Source organism: Limanda limanda, chromosome 5 (genome assembly GCF_963576545.1).
Source record: "Limanda limanda chromosome 5, fLimLim1.1, whole genome shotgun sequence".
Taxonomy (NCBI): Eukaryota; Metazoa; Chordata; class Actinopteri; order Pleuronectiformes; family Pleuronectidae; genus Limanda; species Limanda limanda.
Genome location: NC_083640.1, coordinates 6,815,031 through 6,836,266, shown reverse-complemented (window position 1 = coordinate 6,836,266; position 21,236 = coordinate 6,815,031). Strand labels below are relative to the sequence as shown.

At 41.9% G+C, this 21,236-nt stretch overlaps 2 protein-coding genes across 2 annotated transcripts in view; one reads left to right on the top strand and one right to left on the bottom strand.

Moving 5' to 3' along the window:
- Nucleotides 1–7,429: 7,429 nt before the first annotated feature.
- On the bottom strand, nt 7,430–9,522 carry lrrtm4l2 (leucine rich repeat transmembrane neuronal 4 like 2). Its single transcript, XM_061072146.1, has 2 exons — nt 9,468–9,522; nt 7,430–9,048 (listed from the first exon to the last, which is right to left on the bottom strand). The coding sequence occupies exons 1-2, from the start codon at nt 9,520–9,522 to the stop codon at nt 7,430–7,432; spliced, it is 1,674 nt and encodes a 557-aa protein (XP_060928129.1).
- Nucleotides 9,523–17,777: 8,255 nt separating this feature from the next.
- Nucleotides 17,778–21,236, top strand: part of LOC133002360 (leucine-rich repeat transmembrane neuronal protein 4) — a 41,637-nt gene continuing 38,178 nt past the window's right edge. Inside the window, exons 1-2 of the mRNA XM_061072156.1 lie at nt 17,778–17,808; nt 18,256–19,796. Coding sequence (XP_060928139.1) covers nt 17,778–17,808; nt 18,256–19,796 — 1,572 coding nt within the window. The remainder of the gene's footprint in view (nt 17,809–18,255; nt 19,797–21,236) is intronic.

Below are 21,236 nucleotides of genomic sequence, written 5' to 3'. Positions count from 1 at the left end.
TTGCCAGTGGAGGTCAATGGATGGCACAGATTACTCAACGCCACCTTATAAACATCTGAAGAAGAATGTGCCACAGAGGGATCGGTCAGGGTCCTGTGGGGTGAAAATCCCAGCTGCCGTCATGTGCAAGTTCTTAAAGGCTCTGAGACCTCAATGATCCAACAGCAATCCAGCGTCCATTCATTCCTGTGTAACTTATTTTCTTCTTCTAACAACCTTCAATGTGAGGTCCCTGAGGTAATAAAGGTTTGGTACTTTTATCTTTATTGGGGTGCTTCAGAGTGCCATGGCAGCGTGTGCCTCTGCTGCACTAATTCTGCCATCATTCATGCAGTAGCAGAGGAGCCCACAGCGCCGAGCCTGAGGGACTTCTGTCAAAACGACGCCCTAAGCAGGAAAAAACTTAATAAGAGCAATATTTTACTGCCGTTTATAATGGCAGTGTTTGTGCCTCTGCTCTTACATGCAGCATGTTGGAATCACAGCACTTAGGTCTATATATATATATATCTATATATATATTTATTTACTGTTGGTTTTTGCAATTTCAACGTGTTCCTGCAGGAGTCAAATTCAATATGTATTCTGCTTCCAAATGTTCGGTCATGCTGCATTTTATTTCAGCTCCACTTGATTTAAGTACCAACAGTGTCAATGGAGAGAATCTGGATAGGATGTGTATATTACACATTATTTATTTATTGTCGTTATTTATTTGTCCCAGTTTTGTTGAGTCAGCTTGTCTGTCAGGCACATAGGCAGCTGTCAAACCACAAGACTGTCTTTTTGAAAGGAGAGTTTGAGCTGTGTGTGCTCGTGTGTATGCATGTGTGCATGTGTGAGTGTGTATGTGCGCGTGTGTGCGTTACAGTATGAAGCTACCAGAGGATTCTCGCAGAAATTGAATGACTTTCCTCTTTTACCTCCACAGTGGATCCTCCGTGGACACTGCCACTGTGTCTTTATTATAGGTACCATAGTGATGCTTTATTACTCAGGAAACAACAACATGGCTTGTGTGCTGCTTATAAATCTTATACATTTAATTGTTGTTGGCTTTTGCTTGATTTCCCCGGTGTGGGAGGCTGAGCTGTTGAAGCATCCGAGGAAATAAATCAAAGAAACAATGAAACAATGTGGTAAGACCTCAAAAGGAAGCACTATGTTACTGTTACATCATAGAGTCTGCATGTACAGGCTGTGCTAGCGACGAGATAATTTAACCCAGGCTCTAAATCTGTAGCTGCAAGTTATATAAATATCACTTTGGGCTCTAACTGTAGCAGACATTTTGTCAAAAGGAAGTAAATCCACAGCTGTAAAGGTCAAGCTGTTAACTGAGTTTATGCTTCAGATGATTTCCTGATGTTAAGTAGACCTCAACCAAAGCTGCTCCGTGATCCCTGATCTCACAGGAGAAAGTCACTCATAAAATGTAATAAATTATACCCGATGTTTGGAACAACCTTTCCACTTCAATGCAATATTGCTGAAAGGGTTTTACTGTATTGGAAAGGTATTTTATTGTGAAAAACCTTGTTAATAATGTTATCACGAATACACACGCTGACTATACAAGATAAGAAAATGAATGTATATTTTGACAAATGTGAGTTTCAACCTCCTTCGGCTTTGAGACAAAATGTGGATCAATCTAAATTATTTCTTCCTCGTTAAGCACCCTGTAAATGTTCAAGTTTCAAGTGTGTAATGAATTGGAAAGATAAAAGGGACAGAATCTATTATGGAACAAAAAATCATTTTCATGGAAATCATTTCAAAATTCTCTCCAAAACTTCTGCTGTCATCTCATAGGAAAAACAATGTTACTCAAAAAACTGTTGCAGCATACAAGAGTCTCTCAGACCACCACCTCCAAGGCATGAAGAAAAAAAGCTCAGCTCTTTCTCCTCTGAGAGTATTAGTACAACATCAGTATTCAGATGAGTTTTACAGGTGACATACGGCGCACAAAAGGTGGAGAAACAAAGAAATACTGTTTTTGGAGCCCAGGAGACAGGAGACTACTTTTCTTTACCCCCCAAACTGTGACAAGCGTCTTTGAATGCCTTCATACTTCACTGACTCTATTTTGAGCTGACGTTAATCATTTGAATTTAACAGCCTGGAACTCATTATTTTGACTAGCCAGCTTAAAGCTACTGTAGGATCCTTAAATGCGTATGAGAGTAGATGTAGATGCCATTAGGTGTTGAAAGAAAGAAAGAAAGAAAAGAGAAAAGAAAGAAAGACAGTCTTCTGTGTGGTGAGCTCATTTTGTCCAATTTAAGACCGCTCTGGCTCGATCATCCTTGAAGAAATCCCTTCCAGTGAACGGTAGACTGGTAAGTACAAAAGCAATAAGCAGCGCAGTAATGAAATATGCTGCAGGAAAGGAGCTGCAAAGCATTTACACAACGTAAGGAAACATGAGCACAACAGATTTGCTTGTAGTTATTTCAAAATAAATCTTTGCTCAAGGTAATTGTTCAACATTTTGGAAAAGTCGCTTACTCGCTGAGATTAGATGAAAAGCTCAATACCACTCACATCTGCTAAATAGCTTATTTCAGACATACACAATAGTAAAACAAATATCTCATGATGATAGAGGTCGTACACATAGCAGATGCAGATGAAGATATGAACTTGGAGAGACAACAAGATTCATGAGTTTTTGACAACAAGGCACTGGTGCTGTAAAAAAAAACCTGATTTATTTTCAGGGACCCTTCGCCTGAATGCTCCAAACATTTTCATGTTTTTATAAAGGTGTCTAGGCCGACAATCTCCTTCTTCATTCTTTATTGTAATTATTTGTCCACCCCCAATTTTCTAGACATTTTCTCCAGTTGATGTCTGAAATTGTCTTCTGAACAACTCCAGAGTTCTCAAGAGACGCAACTCCCATCCACATTTCCTTCCTGATTATGTCTTATCGCTCACAACTTGTCCACCAGCTGTAAACTACTGTCAGTAATCTTGTCGTTGGACCAAGCACAGATTGCTTTTCACCTACAGGTATGGAGCTAAGTTGCATGTGTGGACGGAGATCATTATGGAAAGACATCGTTTTGAAAAGAAAACCGAGCCTTAGTTTAGCACAAAGACAGGAAACAAGGAGAAAAGCCCCTGCTCCGTACAAAGGTGACAAATCCACCTGTAGAAAAGTCACCTGCCTGACGATACAACCACAAATAGACAGATCTAAGCATAGACATATATAAGGCTAGATGTCTTGGCCAATGGAGTCGAACGTCACCACATGGCGGCCATCTTGCTGCAGGTGGCTCGCTCACCCATAACATTGTGTTGTAGTGGTGCGTACTTTTTAAATAACCATAACTTGCTCAATTTTCAACCGATTTTTAAACTGTTTGGTTTGTTATAAACGTCAGAGATGTAGTTATGACACTGCATAAATTATTAAATTGTTTAGAAAAATAACATAATTATTCATAAGTATGCAGTGTCATAGCTACATCTCTGACGTTTATAACAAACCAAAAATTTTAAAATTTTATTTAATCACTCAGACTGCAGAAGTTGTATTGGACACGGTTGGCCAAATTTTTTTAGTTGTGTGAACGCAAATGCATGACTATCTACTCAGCTGACATCCTCTGACCCGCTGCAGTTTTACAATGAATCCAAAGTATTTTTTACACTTCTCTGGGTTTCCAATGCATTGATTTATTTGTGATCATGCACTATAATATCAACAGTGACTACCGCATATTGGTTTAGATTATAAAAAAAGAACTTACATTTGTATAACTCTTTTCAAGGGACCCAAGGACGCTTTGCATATGTGAGGAAGAAGGACATAATTAAAGTGACTGAGACAAAGACAAGGAAAGATTGTATCAGATCTGGTCATATCAATTTATAATAAGATGAGTTCTGAGTAGTTTTTTTAATGTCCTGGGGGATGTGGCATTTAAAATACAAAAAAAAGGATTTTCTTCCTTTTTGTCTTTTAAAGGGGTCAAATATTATTTCGTTGTACAGCTGCGCTCATTTGGGTCCTCAGCTCTGTCTGAGGAAACGTTTGCTGTGTCCAGCTTGATAACATCTAGAATGGTACCAATTTTCTCTGAGATAGAAAGTAGATGTTAAGTTATTGCTTCAAATCAAATATTAAATGGAAATAAAGTATTGATATCAAAACTCTAAGCTGCAAACCTTTAGCTACGTTTTAAATCTCCAGCATTACCTTGGAAAAGATGAACAGAATGTTTCACATGTGACTTTATAGAAGATCCACAGTTTTATTTGTAAATCCAAAATGTTGTGCCTGCGTGTGAGGACCGAGCACGTTGCCCCACACAGAGAGTGTTGACAGGAGGTGTTTCCAGGCATGATTTCACTGATTCTGTGGTTTTCTTCTGCAGAGTGCCCTGTGGTATCCTACGTAAGCTGCCTTGATTAGATGAAAAAAAACCTCCTCCTTGAGCACATAAACTGCGTTATGGGGATTTTTTCTTTTTTTATCCTGATTTTACTGGTGGAGTTTGCTTCTATTTCTGCATTGTTGTTCTCAAGTCAATACTGTGCACTCTCACAATTTTTCTATGATCTTTCAAGATGCCGACCACAGCAGTTTTTTTCCCTTCTTAGCGACACAACACGAAAAGATTTCAAAAAAGGGAAAATTGCTTTTCATCAGTCACAATATGACAAATCAAACAATAATTACAATATCTGACAAAATTAGATCAACAAATCATTTGTCGTGCTGGCGTTACTGTTATACGGGCCTCGCAGATTTTACCGTCGGCCTGGAAAACAAATTCATCATGTATGCTAGTCCTGGAAACTAAATATATGGATATAAATTCTGTTGGCAGCGTGCCTCTGTGCCTGCCTGGAGGATACAGAACGCCTGAGTCATGTTCAGAAAAGGAACTGTGGGAGATCATAAATCCGTATCTGAACAACCTTTGACTAGTCACAAACTTTATACTACACAGGAGATGTGTGAACATGTTAATGGATGATAATGAGACAAAGTGTCAGTTTACTCCACAACAAGCCAAAGCAAAGACCTAACAGCTGTGGTTTACTGTATATGAAAGACTCTAGTAATCAATGGATTATTGCTTTCAACAGGACTCACACAGGGAAAAAACACGCCATTACGACAGCTGTTATGTGTTGGCACCGGCGCTGCCTAAACCTACCTGGTTTAATACATTGTGTCCCCTGGCGCAATTTTCTCTCCTCACAGTGGGTAGAGTAAAAAGAAAGAAGGCAGAAAGAGGCAGGAAGGAAGGAGCAGGGGGGGACGCACCAAGGTGGGTGATATCTTCTTAATAACATATCTGCCTTGACCCATAAAACCCACTGTCCCTCAGTAGCCTATCTTGATTCTTTCTTCCCTTTCACTGCACGAGAGCAATATTTCAAAAACTGACACAGACTACATGGCGAGATAAAAGCAGATTACTTATCTGTTTTTGGTTTTCAGGAAGGGGAAACTCTTTTTGTCTCGTTGACAAGCGAAGACAGGCATCGTCTACTTTGCACTAAAAGCAGCGGTGGGTCTAGGATTTTTCTATATCAGTTGCTATAAAGGGGCCAAGATTTACACAGAGGGGCCAATTATACGTCCTATGTAAGGTTCCTGATCCAGTTAGGTGCACATTTAAGTCATTCCCTGTTTACTGTAAGCTCTGTAGCTGAGAGCAAATCCACACATCATTGAATATATTTGAAAACTGTTCCTTGTTCAAGCACATTATCTACTTACTTGCGGCCTGGTCACACATACCCCAATCTTTCAGCTCGGCGAACCTTTCCCCTCTGTTCACTTCCAATCTGTGAGGGCGTGGGGGAGAATAATACATTTGCTTCCTGTGGCGAGGCAAATTGCAGCATGGCTTCACATGGAGTTCAACTTTGGTGACCTTAGACCCGTCATATTCCCTTAGCATTCTCATATGTGTGACCGGGCCCTTCATTATTAGGGTAAAAAGCTTAGAAAATACAAATTCTGTACATTGTCATATTTATTGTTAGTATTGGTGGTAAGTGACCACCAATTTTTAAGTATTTTTAAAAAAGTATGCTCACAGGATGGGTGGAGTTTTCACATTTCAGCTGGGGCCAGTGCCCCCTGGACCCACCCCTGGATCTGCCCCTGACAAAAAGCGGACTGAGAGAAAAAAAAGAAGCTAATTTCTACACCTTATGTCTCTGGGACTGACGTAGAGCCCTTCCCCCTTCCCTGAGTTTGAGGTGCGTAACACAGATACAATCGATAGCGCTGCTGAAGCTGGAGTGCCAGGAGACGACAGAAGTGAAGAGAGCCAGAAAACAAGACACATAATGGAAAATGTGTCAGCTTCCCTCAGACGCGGCAGCAAATCCAGTGAAGTGTGTAATATCAGGGGGAACAATGCATGGATAAGGAGTGATTTCTTCTTCTACACGTGATGCACCTCATCACACACACAATTTGGCATCAATTGTCAGTGGTTCCTTTAATTATACAATCATCATCACATAGAATGCCTGGTATCCATAATATGTCTTTACACAAAGAATGCATAATCATAACGAAATAAATAATTAATACAAAAGTTATTTTATGAAAAATCAGGATCATCGCTTTTCACACATCAAGGCCTTTGCTGGACCTGACCGATTTTTACAGCTTGGCAAATATCAGTCCTGAGATCAGACTCATGAGTTTTAAATATAGTAGGTTTGTGTGGCGTGTGAGACCCCACTGAATGTTTCTCTTTCAATAACAAATGTTCATTTTATAGGATAGAGAGGAAGGAGAATGAATTCATGCAAACAATCTCAGGACAAGATGCTCTCTCTGTGATTTCTCCCTCGTGTTTTGTGGTAGTGCTTCTTCTAATTGCCGCACAACAGTGGTTTAACAAACAACATCTGTAACTCCGTAACTCATCTAACCAGAAGTCAGTAAACCAGGAGATCATCAGATGATCCCCATAACACACACATACACTCAAAGATGTACACATAAATCCTCAATGCTTTACAAGCTAGATACTAAAAAAAATAAAGAAAATAGAAAAACGAGCAAGGAAAAGTGGCTTTGTTTTTTCATGGCAATACAGGTTGACTAAGAATATGGTCATTCTCTCTACAGAGCTGACTCCTACTGTAGCCGAGGTCCAGTTGCTACATGAAATTGCACAGAGCTAACCTGGCTCACCCCGCCACTGGTCCTGTGTCAGTCAGGGTGATAATTAGCTCTCTCCGAATACTCTATAGCTCTCCGTTCCAGTCTTCTTCTCTGTGAACATAATTACGTTGTACGATGAACTTCCCCCTCAGTGCGGCAGAATCTATCATCTCGCATTAGAGGTAAAACCACTTAATCCAGTGGGAAAAAAACATTAACCTCTGCTTTGCAATTGCACTTCTAGTCTCCTCAAATGGAGCCGGGAGCTCAGACCTCACATTCGATGGATCCTGATATGGTGCATGTGCAAGGCCTTGTCTCGTTCACCAAAGAGTCCATAGTCTCTGAGTTTGAATGGTAGCTCAGGTAGTACTCTTGCAGCTGAGAGTTAAGATCCTGCTCCTGCTTTCGGGCCTTTTTCCTGCGCTTATGGTTGACTGAGTGCTGCTGCAGCTGCCTCATGGTGTTGGGGTAGCGCCTCCATGACACATAAATAACCAGGAGGATCAATGACACTGACAGGAACAGCGCTACGCTGCCTGCAATGATTTTGTGGAAAGCCATATGTTCAAACTGTAGCTCTGGGACGGATGATGTTAGGGGCTCAGGGGGGGTGTTTGATGTAGACCTCGTGAGCCCCGTGGTTGTCTTTCTGGCCGTCCAGCCTTGGGGGACAGGTGAAGGAGTTAATCTCTGTGCCGGTGACTCAGTACGAGTCAGATCTGTAACACCAGAGGGAGAGGGGTGAGTTGTGGCGTTCACGACCTGGGCAGAAGTCAGGATGATGAGAGCTGTGGTTGTAAACACACCCGAAACGTCCACACATGTCGAGAGGTTTCTCAGGGCATCCAAGACTCTTTCTCCCTGCACAGACTTGGGACTGCTGCATATCATGCTGATATCTTTTGAGTCTCTGAAGGTTTTGAGCCATGCCATGAGAGGGCAGATGCCGGGGCTGCAGTCCCAGGAGTTACCAGCCAGACTGATGGTGGTCAGGGAGGTCCACGCGGCCACAGCTTCCTCGGGCACACTACTCAGCTTGTTTGATTCCAGATTGAGTATTTGTAAGTTTGGCATACACCGGAAAACTGCTGGATCCAAGATTTGGATTTCATTTCCTGACAGGTCCAATTTCTGCAATGTATGCCAGGTCCAGGGGACGCCTTGGTTGATGGATCGTATACGGTTCCATTGCAAATAGAGAGTTTGGAGGTTGGTAAGGCGTGGGAAAATAAAGACATTCATCCTGGAAAATTGGTTGTGCTCCAAATGAAGCTCTTTTAACTTGAACAGACCTAAGAACGTTGTACGGGTGAGGCTTCGCAAACGATTATAACCCAAGTCTAGAAACTCCAGATTGCGGCATTCCAGAAACGATCGAATGAGGATCTGTTTCAGTCCATTGGATCGAAGGTGAAGATTCTGTAGCTTACGCAGACCATAAAAATGCTCTGGTTGCAGTGACTGCAGTTGATTGTAGGATAAGTCCAGATTTCGCAGGTTTGGTATGGCGCTGAACGTTTTATTGTGCAGGTGGCTTATTTTGTTGGAGCTGAGGATCAGCTCCTTGAGCCTGCGCACACCATGAAAGGCTAACGCGTCTATTGCATTGATGGAGTTGTGGTCCAAATAAAGCCAAATGAGCTGGTTGAGGTGGGCGAATTGGTACGGCAGCAGGACCAGCAGATTGTTGTAACGCAGAGAAAGACCTTGGCAGCCCGTGGTGACGTTTTCTGGGATGTCTTGGAAGATGCCAGACTCGCAATAAACAATCTTTCCTTCACAGCGACAACTCGAGGGGCACATCCTCTCCCCCTTGCTGAGCAGCAGCAGCACAGCTGCCTGCAGAAGAAGACACGATAACCTCCAGTCCAACATCACCGAACCTGTTGGGGGTATAGAGCAGGGCACAGGCAATCAAAGGGATGACACAGCTTTAGAAAATGAGTGCTCAGAGATGTTTAAATAAGTAAAGGTGAGAAATTCATTCTTCAAACAGGAGACAATGTAGTGTGGAGCACCTTGGGGCTGACGTCGGAGACACCAGATCTGCTTCATGAAGAATGGATGGCAGAGTCTGGCGTTTGCTACTTTTATGGTATGGTGTCAGACGCAGAGACACATGTGGAGGGAATCGAGCAATGCAAAGTGGTGCTTAAATGAAGAAGATCAGCTGATCATCTTATTGTTCAGATGCTAGACATCAAGTTGAAGAACTCATAAATCTGCCAGTGAGAATCTGACTGTAGCTGGAGCCTCAAGAGGGAGAAACTGTCTCTAAATTGGAAAGACCATAATGACTTACCCATCGCTGCTGGGGGAAGGAGTAATCCTCTGCAAGAGATGGATAAAGAGCACATTAAACTGTGCAGTTCACGCTGCCTCGGAGCCGATCCGCATCCTGAGCATCACTTAGGAGAGAAAACAAGAAAAAAGGCAAGTTTTTCACCGCATCGGTCCAAAGCACCCTCTCTCTCTCTCTCTCTCTCTCTCTCTCTCTCTCTCTCTCTCTCTCTCTCTCTCTCTCTCTGTCTCTCTCTCTCTCTCTGTCTGTCTCTCTCTCTCTTTCTGTCTATCTATCTTTCTCTCTGTCTCTGTCTCTCTCTCTCCCTGTGACGCTCAGAAATAGGACGCGTTCTCACTTTGGAGTCGCCTCTATAGTTTAGCCTGCTGTGTGCGCACTAACCATCTGAGCGTCAACACACTGATGCACAATCCTCCACTCCACGCAGTCTGTATCCCTCTGCCTCTCTCTCTCTCCCTCTCTTCCTCTATGTATCCCCCCCTCCCATCTCTCTACCTCATACTCCTTTCTCGAGGCATCCAAAACTCACTCTGTCTCTCTCTGACACACACACACACACACACACACACGCACGCACACACACACACACACACACACACACACACACACACACACACACACACACACACACACACACACACAGTCTTCTAAATATGCAATATACCAACCATGTAAATGCAGCTATTGCTTCATTTATTAACTCAATGTATCATCAGTTGTATTTAATTGCATTTGTTTGATGCTGTGTTATATGAGCCTCACATCTATATATGACATGTATGCAAAATTAACTAATATAAAGTGTTATATTCACACTGCTCATTATGGAGCTGAACGAATTTTTAAATTGTTCATATTGGTATAAAATTTGATGTGTGATGTGCAGTTCGTAAAATTCAATTAGGTTTTTCATATTTCAGTTTATCTGTGTATAATCCAAGCTTGCTGACATGAGGGCTGACCGGTGGTGGCACAGTATAAAGATGGTGTTGAACACAATGGAATAACACACAGTCTACAGATGATGGATATTTCCTTCAACAAGATAAGGAGGTGACATTATCCAAATCCACCATTTAGTCGTTAATACTTTCAATCATTCATTCAAAAACCAGCAGGAAGCTGGGTAATCAGGAGTTTCGCTCCCTGCCTCGGCAGCTTCTTTAAATGATAATTATGGCAACAGCTTAAGTGCGAGGCTGCAAGGCATCCATCCACACACTCTGGGGCAAGCAATGGATTGGATGTTTATGCAGATAAACAGTTAACACCTCTGTATCTGGAGATGCTGCTGAAGAGGTGGCAACAGAAGGATTACTGGTTTTCAAATAAATGTCCCCTGTGAATCGGGCAGTGGACAGAAGGAGGACGGAGGGAGCATGTGCGAAGCAGGAGAAGAAGGTAAAACCTTTAATTCACTTTGGGAACACAATGTGTGAACGACAGCACACTTGAAAGCAATGCACTGGAGAGACTGAGTTGTACTGTGTGCTAACAGCAGCCCCTTGTGCACGCACAGAGGAATGACCTGCTCTCAGAGCTGCTGACACTGATCATGACTCCAGCAACGATAAGGCAGACATCAGCATCCAGGTCACTGATGAAGTCATATCAACATTTAATAATCCTGGTCAAACATGATTCATCTGATGCCTGTGGATTGCTATAAGATTACATGTACTTAAAATCCACTCCATGGGCACCACAGCAGGGGTTAATGCAATGGCTGTGAAAATGAGCCATTCTGTTGAGATAATACCGCTCAGACTTATATAGTAGCACATTTGTGTCATAGAATGTCCAACAAACTCTGCTCTTCACATTTGTCTTGGGAGGGATCTCATATTGGAGAAATGTGCACCTCAGGGGAGGCTGCTTCACAACATTCAGGCAGAGCAGCAGAAACTGAAACCTGCACCCGGTGGAGGGGGATGTGCTGCACTGACAATGATCACAATCATTTTATCAGCTGGATCCTGCATAGACAGCAACTGTGTGTGTGTGTGTGCACCAGCTTCATCTTGAAAGTGACAATTAGCAATGACAATGTAATCAACCTCAGATAGGTGACAGCCACAGTCTTCTAACTGCTAATGAAATATCACATCCCATAACGAGAGATCAATGTGAGTCCAGCTTTGCTACATTATGTTAATCTAGATGACAATGCTGAAGGAGATTATGAAGGGTTGCGATCTGAATCCTTATGTATAACTGGTTAGTTAGTGAGTTGTGCACCACACTGTACTGTATCTGCAGTAATTGTCAATACTGTAAATGTAATATACACAAAGATTGGTGGAGAGAGGGGAAATTGGATTGATTCATCCACTCAACCATCTTTTACTGACCTTTGACCTTTTACCATCCATGAATGCCAATCCAAGAAGTGCCGGCGTCTCATAACCACTGTTGTAATCAAACATCAAAAATACTTTTGATTATAATCAGGTTTGGTATGGCGCTGAACGTTTTATTGTGCAGGTGGCTTATTTTGTTCAAAATACTTTTGATTATAATCAATCCCTATAATTTCAAGACAACCTTTACATATATTTGAAATATCTCCTCTGGAAGTTTATCGCTCAATAAAAGTCAGTGGCCTTTGCCTTGAGATGGGGTGGATGACATTACAGTAATCCACAAAAAACTTTTCCATCTTATGTGTATATTATGTAAGGACTTTAACCTTTGGAATTTTTATGTTGTGCTTCTATAAGACAAGGTACATTGAATTGGCCAGAGTACCCATAGTACCCACTGTCAGACTGCCAGTGTGTGTGTCGTGGGTGTATGTGTGTTGCTCATGCAAATACATGCCTCTCATTCGCTCAATCTCGGGGGTTTAATTACATTTTTTATTTTCACATAAAGAGCAAACAGCATAGGAGCAGCCAGCCAGCTTTTTGAATCCAGTCACCAATAAAAAGCTAGAGTGTAACAGAAAGTAAACACAAAATAAACTAGAATGGCACTCTGTAGAGTGCATACCTCCACCAAGGCCGATGTTTATCCTGGATTTCCATCAATTATTCAGGGGGAAATTGGTGACTGTTAAAGAAAGTTAAAAAAAAACAATCCTTGATCCACTCCAGTATTGTGGGTTCTTTCTTGGCCAATGTCCTATCCTTGCAGCAAGCAAGGTGGAAATCTGTAATTCTGTAATTTTTGTGTAATCTTTTGCTCACCAAAGAGACAACAAAAGAAAAGGATTGTAACATAAACTTTTTATTTTGTAGTTGCTTGTGTAACTGTACTGAAAATAATAACATGAGCATATTGTGATTTCTTATCACAAATAAAAAAAACGACTTAATATCAAGTTAATATGTATGCTAAAGAGTTTTATCCAGGGACCAAAACTACCAACATTTTCGAATAGTCTTGCAAAACTGATTTTCTTTTAAATATATGCCCTTAATGCAGTACATGAAAATGCACTTGACGATAAAGGTTGCACCAACGATATGACTGACAGGACAGAATCACATCTCAGTGGCTGAATTTGTCCATGTTTGATTCAAGTACAAATAGCAAAGGTACGTGGTTGTACATTGTCTTTAGTTTCTCCCTGTTAAAAGATTCAGAAACCATTTTGCAGTGGACTTGAGGAAAAACACAAATGAAAAATTCAATGAAAGGAGTGGAAAATGAAGAACGTTTATATCTTTGGTGCACGGGCCTGCTGATTTTGCAGGAAGCCCTCAATTATTGTCTGGTTGTTTGACTCTGATTTAAGTGTAGAAACCCATTACCATCATTTCTATAATGCATTACCGACTGATCCTCATAGAATTCCCTGCAGAAGTGTTTATTTTTTATGCATGAGACCAATATCTGAAAAGGCAGACAGACATTTGAAGACTGCCTGTCTTGAAAATTCTGTAAAATCTTCCTGCAGGAAAGACTGAAGAGTTCTGGTTTAACCTCTGAAAGCTAAGTGTTTTAATGGTTTGTTCATTCAGCTATCTATCATTAATGTCCTGTGTGTTCCATCACCTCTGTGTTTCAGGAAATAGAATGGGTCTAAAGAGAAAAGATGCATTTAATACATCCTAAGACAGAAGGTTCCCAGAATAAAACAGAATATGAATCATCAAGGTTTCTCTTCAAGAGTCTCTTCAGTGCTCTGACTTCAGTTCAGCTTTCTGAGCAGAGACTCAGATTTCAGATAATGTAATCAAAGCTAAACCTATATACAGCCCCTTGTACCTCAAAAGACAAATAATAGTATATGTAGCATTTTCTTTTCTCCTTAGAGTAATATATAGGGGATAAAAAGCCAGATGTTCTGGGACCAATCCTCTGTCTCAGAAAATATCTACCTGCTGCTGGGTTGTTATGTGTGTGTAATTTGGAGGGTAATTAAAGTTTAAAAGTCAGGGTCAGAGTAAATACAAACTGCTTCAGCACTGTTTAAAGTCTCTCTTTGTCTTAATTGTTTTAGTAGTTAGACGTCCCTGCTCCCTGTTTCAGTGGGATTCATTATACTGCAAAAAAGCAGTCCTTCTCTTGCTCTATTATTCAGGACTCAGTCAGTCACAGACAGTCATTAAAGTTTCATAGGAAGCAATTTGGTGACTGACTTATTTGCAAAGTGAGGTGAGTGCTCGTAGAGGTACTATACCTTTGTTGTTTACGGTCTGTCTCTCTCTGCTTTTCAGGACACGAGTGTGACGACCCTGGTGGGGGACGATCATCTAATGAGTCGGCACGTCACGGAATCTAAAACACAGGTCATTTGTCTATTTGAAGAAGGTTTTAACAAGCAGTCAAATTATAGCTGTAAGAAAAGAATATTCAAGTTGGTACAGTTAAAAGAAGTTGGCATTCTTTCCAATTGCAGAGCCATGACTTTACATATACTGTGGACCTCAATTATTGATCCATTGCAGCTCTGCATTGCTGGCACAAGTCATTACAGCAAACACCCCAAAAGCTGAATGAAATGGGAAAGTGGGTCTTGTTCGACAACATAAATAAGAAGTGATGCGCAGACCACGGGGGAATTTACAGGAACTCAGCATGGGATGAGAGCACAACAGCAACGTGCAGGGATTTTTAACATTGTATTACAACAGGATAAAAGAAGTTCCCATCACCCCCTCTATGAATCTGTGGCCATTCATTTCTATATAAAGATTTAACAATATGCTAATTAAAATGACATGTTTGGGGTGTGGATGATTAGTAAGGGGACCAAGGGGATCCAACTCATGAGAGTTCTCTTGCTCTTAAAAATTCTAATTAGTTTGCAACCAAAACTGTTCAATAGATATGTGCATTTTTATTCAAATGTAATAAATGATTAATGCGACAGTCCAAACAGTGAAATGGCAAAATGTATCTTACTTAGTTTAGTGCCAGCAATAATAGACTGAGACTTTGTGAGTCTTGGTTAAACTGTATGTAAATGACTTTTCAAATACATATATTCTCAAAATTCAACTTAAAAAAGAGAGCTGGGTCTGCGATATGATAATTTGCCATTTCTTGTATGCGTACGATTTAAAGTAATGCAATTATTTTGATGAAAACTGTCCATGTTTTCACTATAACTTTATGCAGATGTGTGATGATGATCTTAAAATGTAAGGTATAATGTGGGGGCTTAAGGAATGATAATAATATACAGTTAAATTACAATATACTCGATAAATGCAGCTCTTTTTTGAGTTGATTTCCAAGAGAAGCCTGAAGTGATTCACATGCTTAATGAAAAACAAAGCATCCTTGTTCTCTCAAACACTTTTAATGGCCTGACATGTATGGAAGGTTTAGAGGTAGTATCTGCATTGTACATGACTACACATTGTATATGGTATTATTCAAACTGACAAAGATCCAATTCATTCACACGTACCTCAAGGCTCCTTTCTGAGGCAACTGGTCATTCTAATTTACCCTCAAATATTAAACCCTTCAATATATGTGTGGGTTCTTACTTATATCTAAAACCTTAAAGATATGAATGCAAAGGCTCTGTTGCATTAAACATGCCTCTGTTTTTTGTGAAAATTTTTCACAAGTTGTTTTTGCTTTAGTTTACTCTTCTGTATCTTATACACTTTAATCTATAACCAAAGTGAATGAAATTGGTGAAAGAATCAATGTCAGTTGCTTTTTGCCAGGATTGGTTTGGAAATATCTTCAGACAGTTTGATAGAATAAACGATGCACTCTGAAGGATATACTACATTCAAAGCTGCGTACAGTTTACTTGGTAATAGCATTTGTCACTCTTCCAGTCACCTTGGTGTGTGTGTGTGTGTGTGTTTGTGTGTGTGTGTGTGTGTGTGAGAGAGCGATAGGGAGACCAGGTCCCTACCCTGTCCTTCAACTCCCGTTAGCTGATTGATCTAACAATGAAAATTAAATCAGTGCCTGGCATTAATGTGCTGAATGCATCAGTTTTATTTTTGTTTCCACCGATTTCTTTGTCGCAAACTATCTGCAATTTGAGCTCAAATGTTCATTAACATCCATTACCAGTAATTACTCTACTCATTAAGTACAGAAGCAGAGGGACCCATTAGAAGTGATGATTTTGACCCTGACTCAAAGTCCCATTATGAGGCCTTGAGTGCACCCTTTGTTTACACACGGTGCATATCAGTGTCAACATGCAACAATAAGTAGACAAGAAAAACCTCTCTTAACCTTTTCTGCATTAATTAAAATATAACATTTAAAACCACATAAAAGGGATACAATACCTACATGTGAAAAGAATCTGAAATCTATTTCCACTGTTTCTGGTTCATTTTCAAACTGTGTGCTAGTTGTTGATACCATGAAGCAGAAAAAAAGCAATAATTAGATTGAGAAATAATAGTTTTATTGTAAATGGCACACAACTGGATCCTATAGACAGCTGTAGAAGACAAGGTAAGTTGTTTTTCTTGCTTATCACTGTGCTTTTGGTTAAACAAACTATGCTGACCTTTCCTCCAGATCCAGAGTAAGACCCCTGAGGATATTCTAGATTTAGTGGGGGGGAAAAAGTCATTAGCAGACAGGAGATGACAATTGGTTATGATGCTGATACAGTGACATACACATGCAATGTTATAATATAGTCACTAAGACATTTAACTATATGGACAGATGCAACTCCAAAATATAATAATACAATATATAATGGTCAAGCGAGGAATAGTATATTTACTTCAATGATATATTTCAGTAAATGTGTTGGTACCAAGGTGTTCCCAATCAATATGGATGCATTCTGAAGTCTTATATATTCATCAGCAGGTAAAAATTGACAACTCTGAATATTTCAACAGTGTATTAAATCTATAGACCATTCACTATTAAAACATTTTTTATTTTTGACACGGTAATGCCTGCCTGGGATAAAAATGAGTTAATAAAAGTCAGTTACATTTCTCAGCTCTCTGTTAAATTTTAATTTAGAGGATCTTAATCCTGCAAAGAGCTGGACATGCATGTGAACACAGGCTTAATGAGAGCCTATGGCTGGCAGTGTATCTTCACACATATGTAAATGCAGAGCAAACCCACTTCCCATCCCTTTGCCTGAATTGATATGCAGGCTCAGTACCTGGGGACAATGAAGTCTACTTTAGTGTGGGCTGCGGAGAGTCCCTGGTTGACCAGGAGAGGGCATCTCAAGTCCTGAAACGAGCAGCAGCGAGCTCAGTCTGATCCTCCACCGACATCATTCCTGTTGCTATACAACTGATTTATTCTTGATGCCACGGTCAACGGGTCTAATCCACAGCAGACTGCGCCTTCTCCTCCCACTATCCACATCTGAATTTGGGATACATCCAACTTGTCGGCTTTGCACCACAGTTTAATCCCTTTCAAAATTCTTCACTTGGTCGGTTTCCAGCCTCTTTTTTTTTTTTTTTTTTTTTGCTGCCACTAAACCTAGATTCAACAATTGGCGACACGGGTGTTTAGAATGGGTTCTTTCCTTTCCTCCGCCTTCCCAAAACACGCTCTAAACACTGTCATTCTCAGGAGGACACTGAGCTGGAGCGCATCCATCCAAGGGGCTTTTTGTTCATGTGGCTGTCACAAATACCCCTGAAGCTCGGGCTGTTGTGCGGTAACGTGGGGAAACTACAGGCTGAGGTGGATGCTCACCTTCCGGAGCCGCTCCAGTCTCCTCCGACAGGTGTGCGGCTGTGCGCAAAGCGGACCTGGCTGCTGCGCAAAGTGCGTTCCTCGGCTCACGCACAGGCGTCCAAGGGTGCGTGTCCGGACCCATCCGGACCAACACACGCCGGGTGCATCTAACATGTGGACGAGGAACGCATGCAACAGAGAGCCCCGAGCATGAGGAGGAGCCGACACCGCGCAAATATGGGTATGTGGACAGTTCCCCCTTTCGTTTTGTGCGCAAAGTCCTCAGTCGTTTGCCAATTATTATTCACTTAAAGCTAATTTCTTTGCTCTCCATGCGGGTTGTGAATGATGACTGCAGGCTGTGGGATCCGAAGGAAGCTTCCTGCTCAGTAACTGTTTGACTGATTGTTCCTGATGCATGAGGTTATCAATCACCTTTTCCCTGTCTCCTGGGAACATGACTTTGACTGAGATAATGGATGTAAGTGTGTGTATGTGTGTGTGTGTGTGTGTGGGTGGGTGGGTTTTCCATGAACACAGGCAAAGACCCCCCTCGGTTATCAAGTGCTTCAGATCCCAGTGATAATATTTGGTTCCTTAATTCAATTTGATCTCATCCATTTCTCCCTCTTTCTAGTCTGTGCTCCACGGTCATGCTCTCAAATGTGCCACTTTTCTGTGTCTGCAGGACTTCCCATGGTTTACAGATGGCTTGTATTCACAGTAGTGGTGCCCACCTGGCTGCTCGCTGCTCCAAGCGCCATCCGTGAGCGCCCCTGCCCCCAGAGCTGTAGATGTGATGGGAAAATAATATACTGCGAATCCAATGCCTTCCATGGCGTGCCAAGCAATGTGTCTGTAGGCACACAGGGTCTGTCCCTGCGCTACAACAGCCTCATGGACCTCAGAGCTCACCAGTTTGCAGGGCTGAGTCAACTGGTTTGGCTCTACCTGGACCATAACTACATCAGTGCGGTGGACGGCCAGGCTTTCCATGGGATACGCAGGCTCAAAGAACTGATTCTGAGCTCGAATAAGATCACACAGCTAGAAAACAATACTTTCCATGACGTTCCCAATTTACGTAATCTGGACCTTTCCTACAACAAACTGCAGGTTCTCCAACCCAAGCAATTCGTGGGTCTACGGAAGCTGCTGAGTTTACACTTGAGGTCAAATTCCTTAAAAACGGTCCCAATGCGAGTGTTCCTTGACTGTCGCAACCTGGAGTTTCTTGATATCGGCTACAACAGGCTACGGAGCCTCACACGTAATGCCTTTGCAGGGCTCCTTAAACTCATCGAGCTTCATCTGGAGCACAACCAGTTCTCCAAGATAAACTTTGCTCATTTCCCTCGCCTGACTAACCTGAGGGCGCTCTATTTACAATGGAACCGTATCAAGCTGCTAACCCAGGGCCTGCCGTGGATGTGGACTTCCTTGCAAAAGCTGGATCTTTCGGGAAATGAACTCCAAGAGCTGGAGCCAAGTACATTTCAATGCCTCCCTAATCTTCAGACACTTAATCTGGACTCCAACAAACTCACCAATGTGTCTCAGCACACGGCGGATACTTGGATCTCCCTCACTACCATCAGTCTGGCTGGTAATTTGTGGTACTGTAACCCTAACATATGTCCCCTGGTGGCCTGGCTCAAGGCCTTTAAGGGCAACAAGGAGACCACTCTGATTTGTGCGGACCCTAAGGAGGCACAAGGGGAGAAAGTGACTGATGTGGTGGAGACCTATAAAATCTGTACAGCGACACCGAGTCCCTTCCCGTCGACAACATCGCGCCTCACTTCTGCGTTTCCAGCTGAGTTGCTGCCTCTCTCTACGCTGTCGGTGCCGGACAACAAGCTGACCTGGAATAGGACAACCTCCCCAGCTCTGTCCGAGGTCTCCCCCACTATCCCCCTGCCAGACACTGAGTACGTGTCCTTCCACAAGATCATAGCTGGTAGTGTGGCTCTCCTCTTATCTGTGACTATTATTCTGCTGGTGATCTATGTGTCATGGAAGCGCTATCCCAGCAGTATCAAGCAGCTTCAGCAGCGCTCAACGGTTAAAAAGCGCCAGAAAAAGTCTCGGGAGACTGAGCGCTCCCTTAATTCCCCCCTGCAAGAGTACTATGTGGACTACAAACCTTCACACTCAGAGACTATGGATGTGCTGGTTAATGGGACAGGACCTTACACATACACCATCTCAGGCTCCAGGGAATGCGAGGTATGACCGTTGCCCTCCAAAAATCCATTTCCACTGCGAGGCATGAGAGGTAAATTTTCCAACGATCTGTGGAGAAAAGTACTTTTTTTCACTTTTCCTCCTCTGCACTTGTCTGTTTTTTGGGATTAGGATGAAAAGGTCAGTGCATGGTGACTTGTTTCGCAATATGCTGGGTTTGTTCAGTTCCATGTGATTAACCAGCTGTTGTTCTGAATCATGCAGTTTTATTGCTAAAATATGAATCCCATTAGCCGAAACTGCAGTGGCAGCTCCTCTCCCTGCATAACTTAAATACAGTAAGATGCATTATACACAAAGTAGGTTCATTTTTCATTCCTGACACGACAAGAGCTCATTGATGAATCTATGTATTATCAGCCAGCCTGATATTTATTCACAAATGGCCTGCTGTCCTGAACAGAATGATCAAAATGTATTGGATCAAGTCACCGTGCAGGTGGGCCTCTCCTATCCTGTGTGTTTGCTACAGCAGCTGTAAGAGCAAACGCACAAGTCATGTGAGTGTGGATATTTGTTTTGTTTTGTGTTAAATATATGAATATTTACAATTGCACCAGCCGATCATATACCACATTCTGCTTTTTCTGCCCGCAGCAATCCTATACTTAAGCTTTTAGTGATTATTTTCATTTACAAAGTTCAAACAGTCACCGCGGGCTTGAGAACGCTCTAAAGGCCTGAAGCCAAAATACAAGATAAATTATGCATTTGGGCTCGATTTCCGTCTGGATTTTCTCTGCTATTGCAGCTACAAACTACTTTTGTTTGGAAACTTTAAGAGAAAGAAACTATTCAGTTACACAAGTGAAACTTTAAATTGAAATTCTCACTCTAACACCAGACTCCACGTGAGTGACTCTGAGCCACTGTACGTCAGGAGGGATTGAGAGGCAAAGCCTTGACAGAAAGACTAATCAATTTGCTCATGCTTAATTAAGCTTTTTTTTTATTGCCTGTGTACTCTTTCCTTAAAAAAAAAAATTTAATTCCATGTATCTGTCTACCATTGTCCGGCTGCTTTTTTTTCTCCATTTGGCCGTATGGTTAAGTGTGATTAACAGGACACGTTGCATTGGGAAAGATGTAGTGTCACTGGAATCGTAGCTGCACCTTTTGTCAGGCTAACCAGACACGCTGAGGAGTGCGGGAGACATCTCTCTTCTCCATTGTATCTGTCAGCGCAGCTCAGAGACAAAGTTTTATCTCGCACTACCATACAGCTCATTTCCTATATTCCACGTGGACACTATAAATCATTTTAGAATATGTTCTCCGTCGGGGGGCCGAGCTGAAGCACCACTTACATTCTTGTTGTGTCCTTCCCCCTGAAGTCACTGGAGAGTCTTGCACAAATATGTCCCATTGTTTTCAGTAATGTCACACGCCACGAGCTACACAGGTAGCTAAATCAGCTCTTTG

Bases quoted from the DNA above. Each gene is read 5' to 3' on its own strand.
- lrrtm4l2 (XM_061072146.1), bottom strand. From the start codon at position 9,522: ATGTGCTCTTTATCCATCTCTTGCAGAGGATTACTCCTTCCCCCAGCA. The intron at 9,049-9,467 runs GTAAGTCATTAT...TACCCCCAACAG, and splicing joins CCTTCCCCCAGCAGCGATGG to GTTCGGTGATGTTGGACTGG.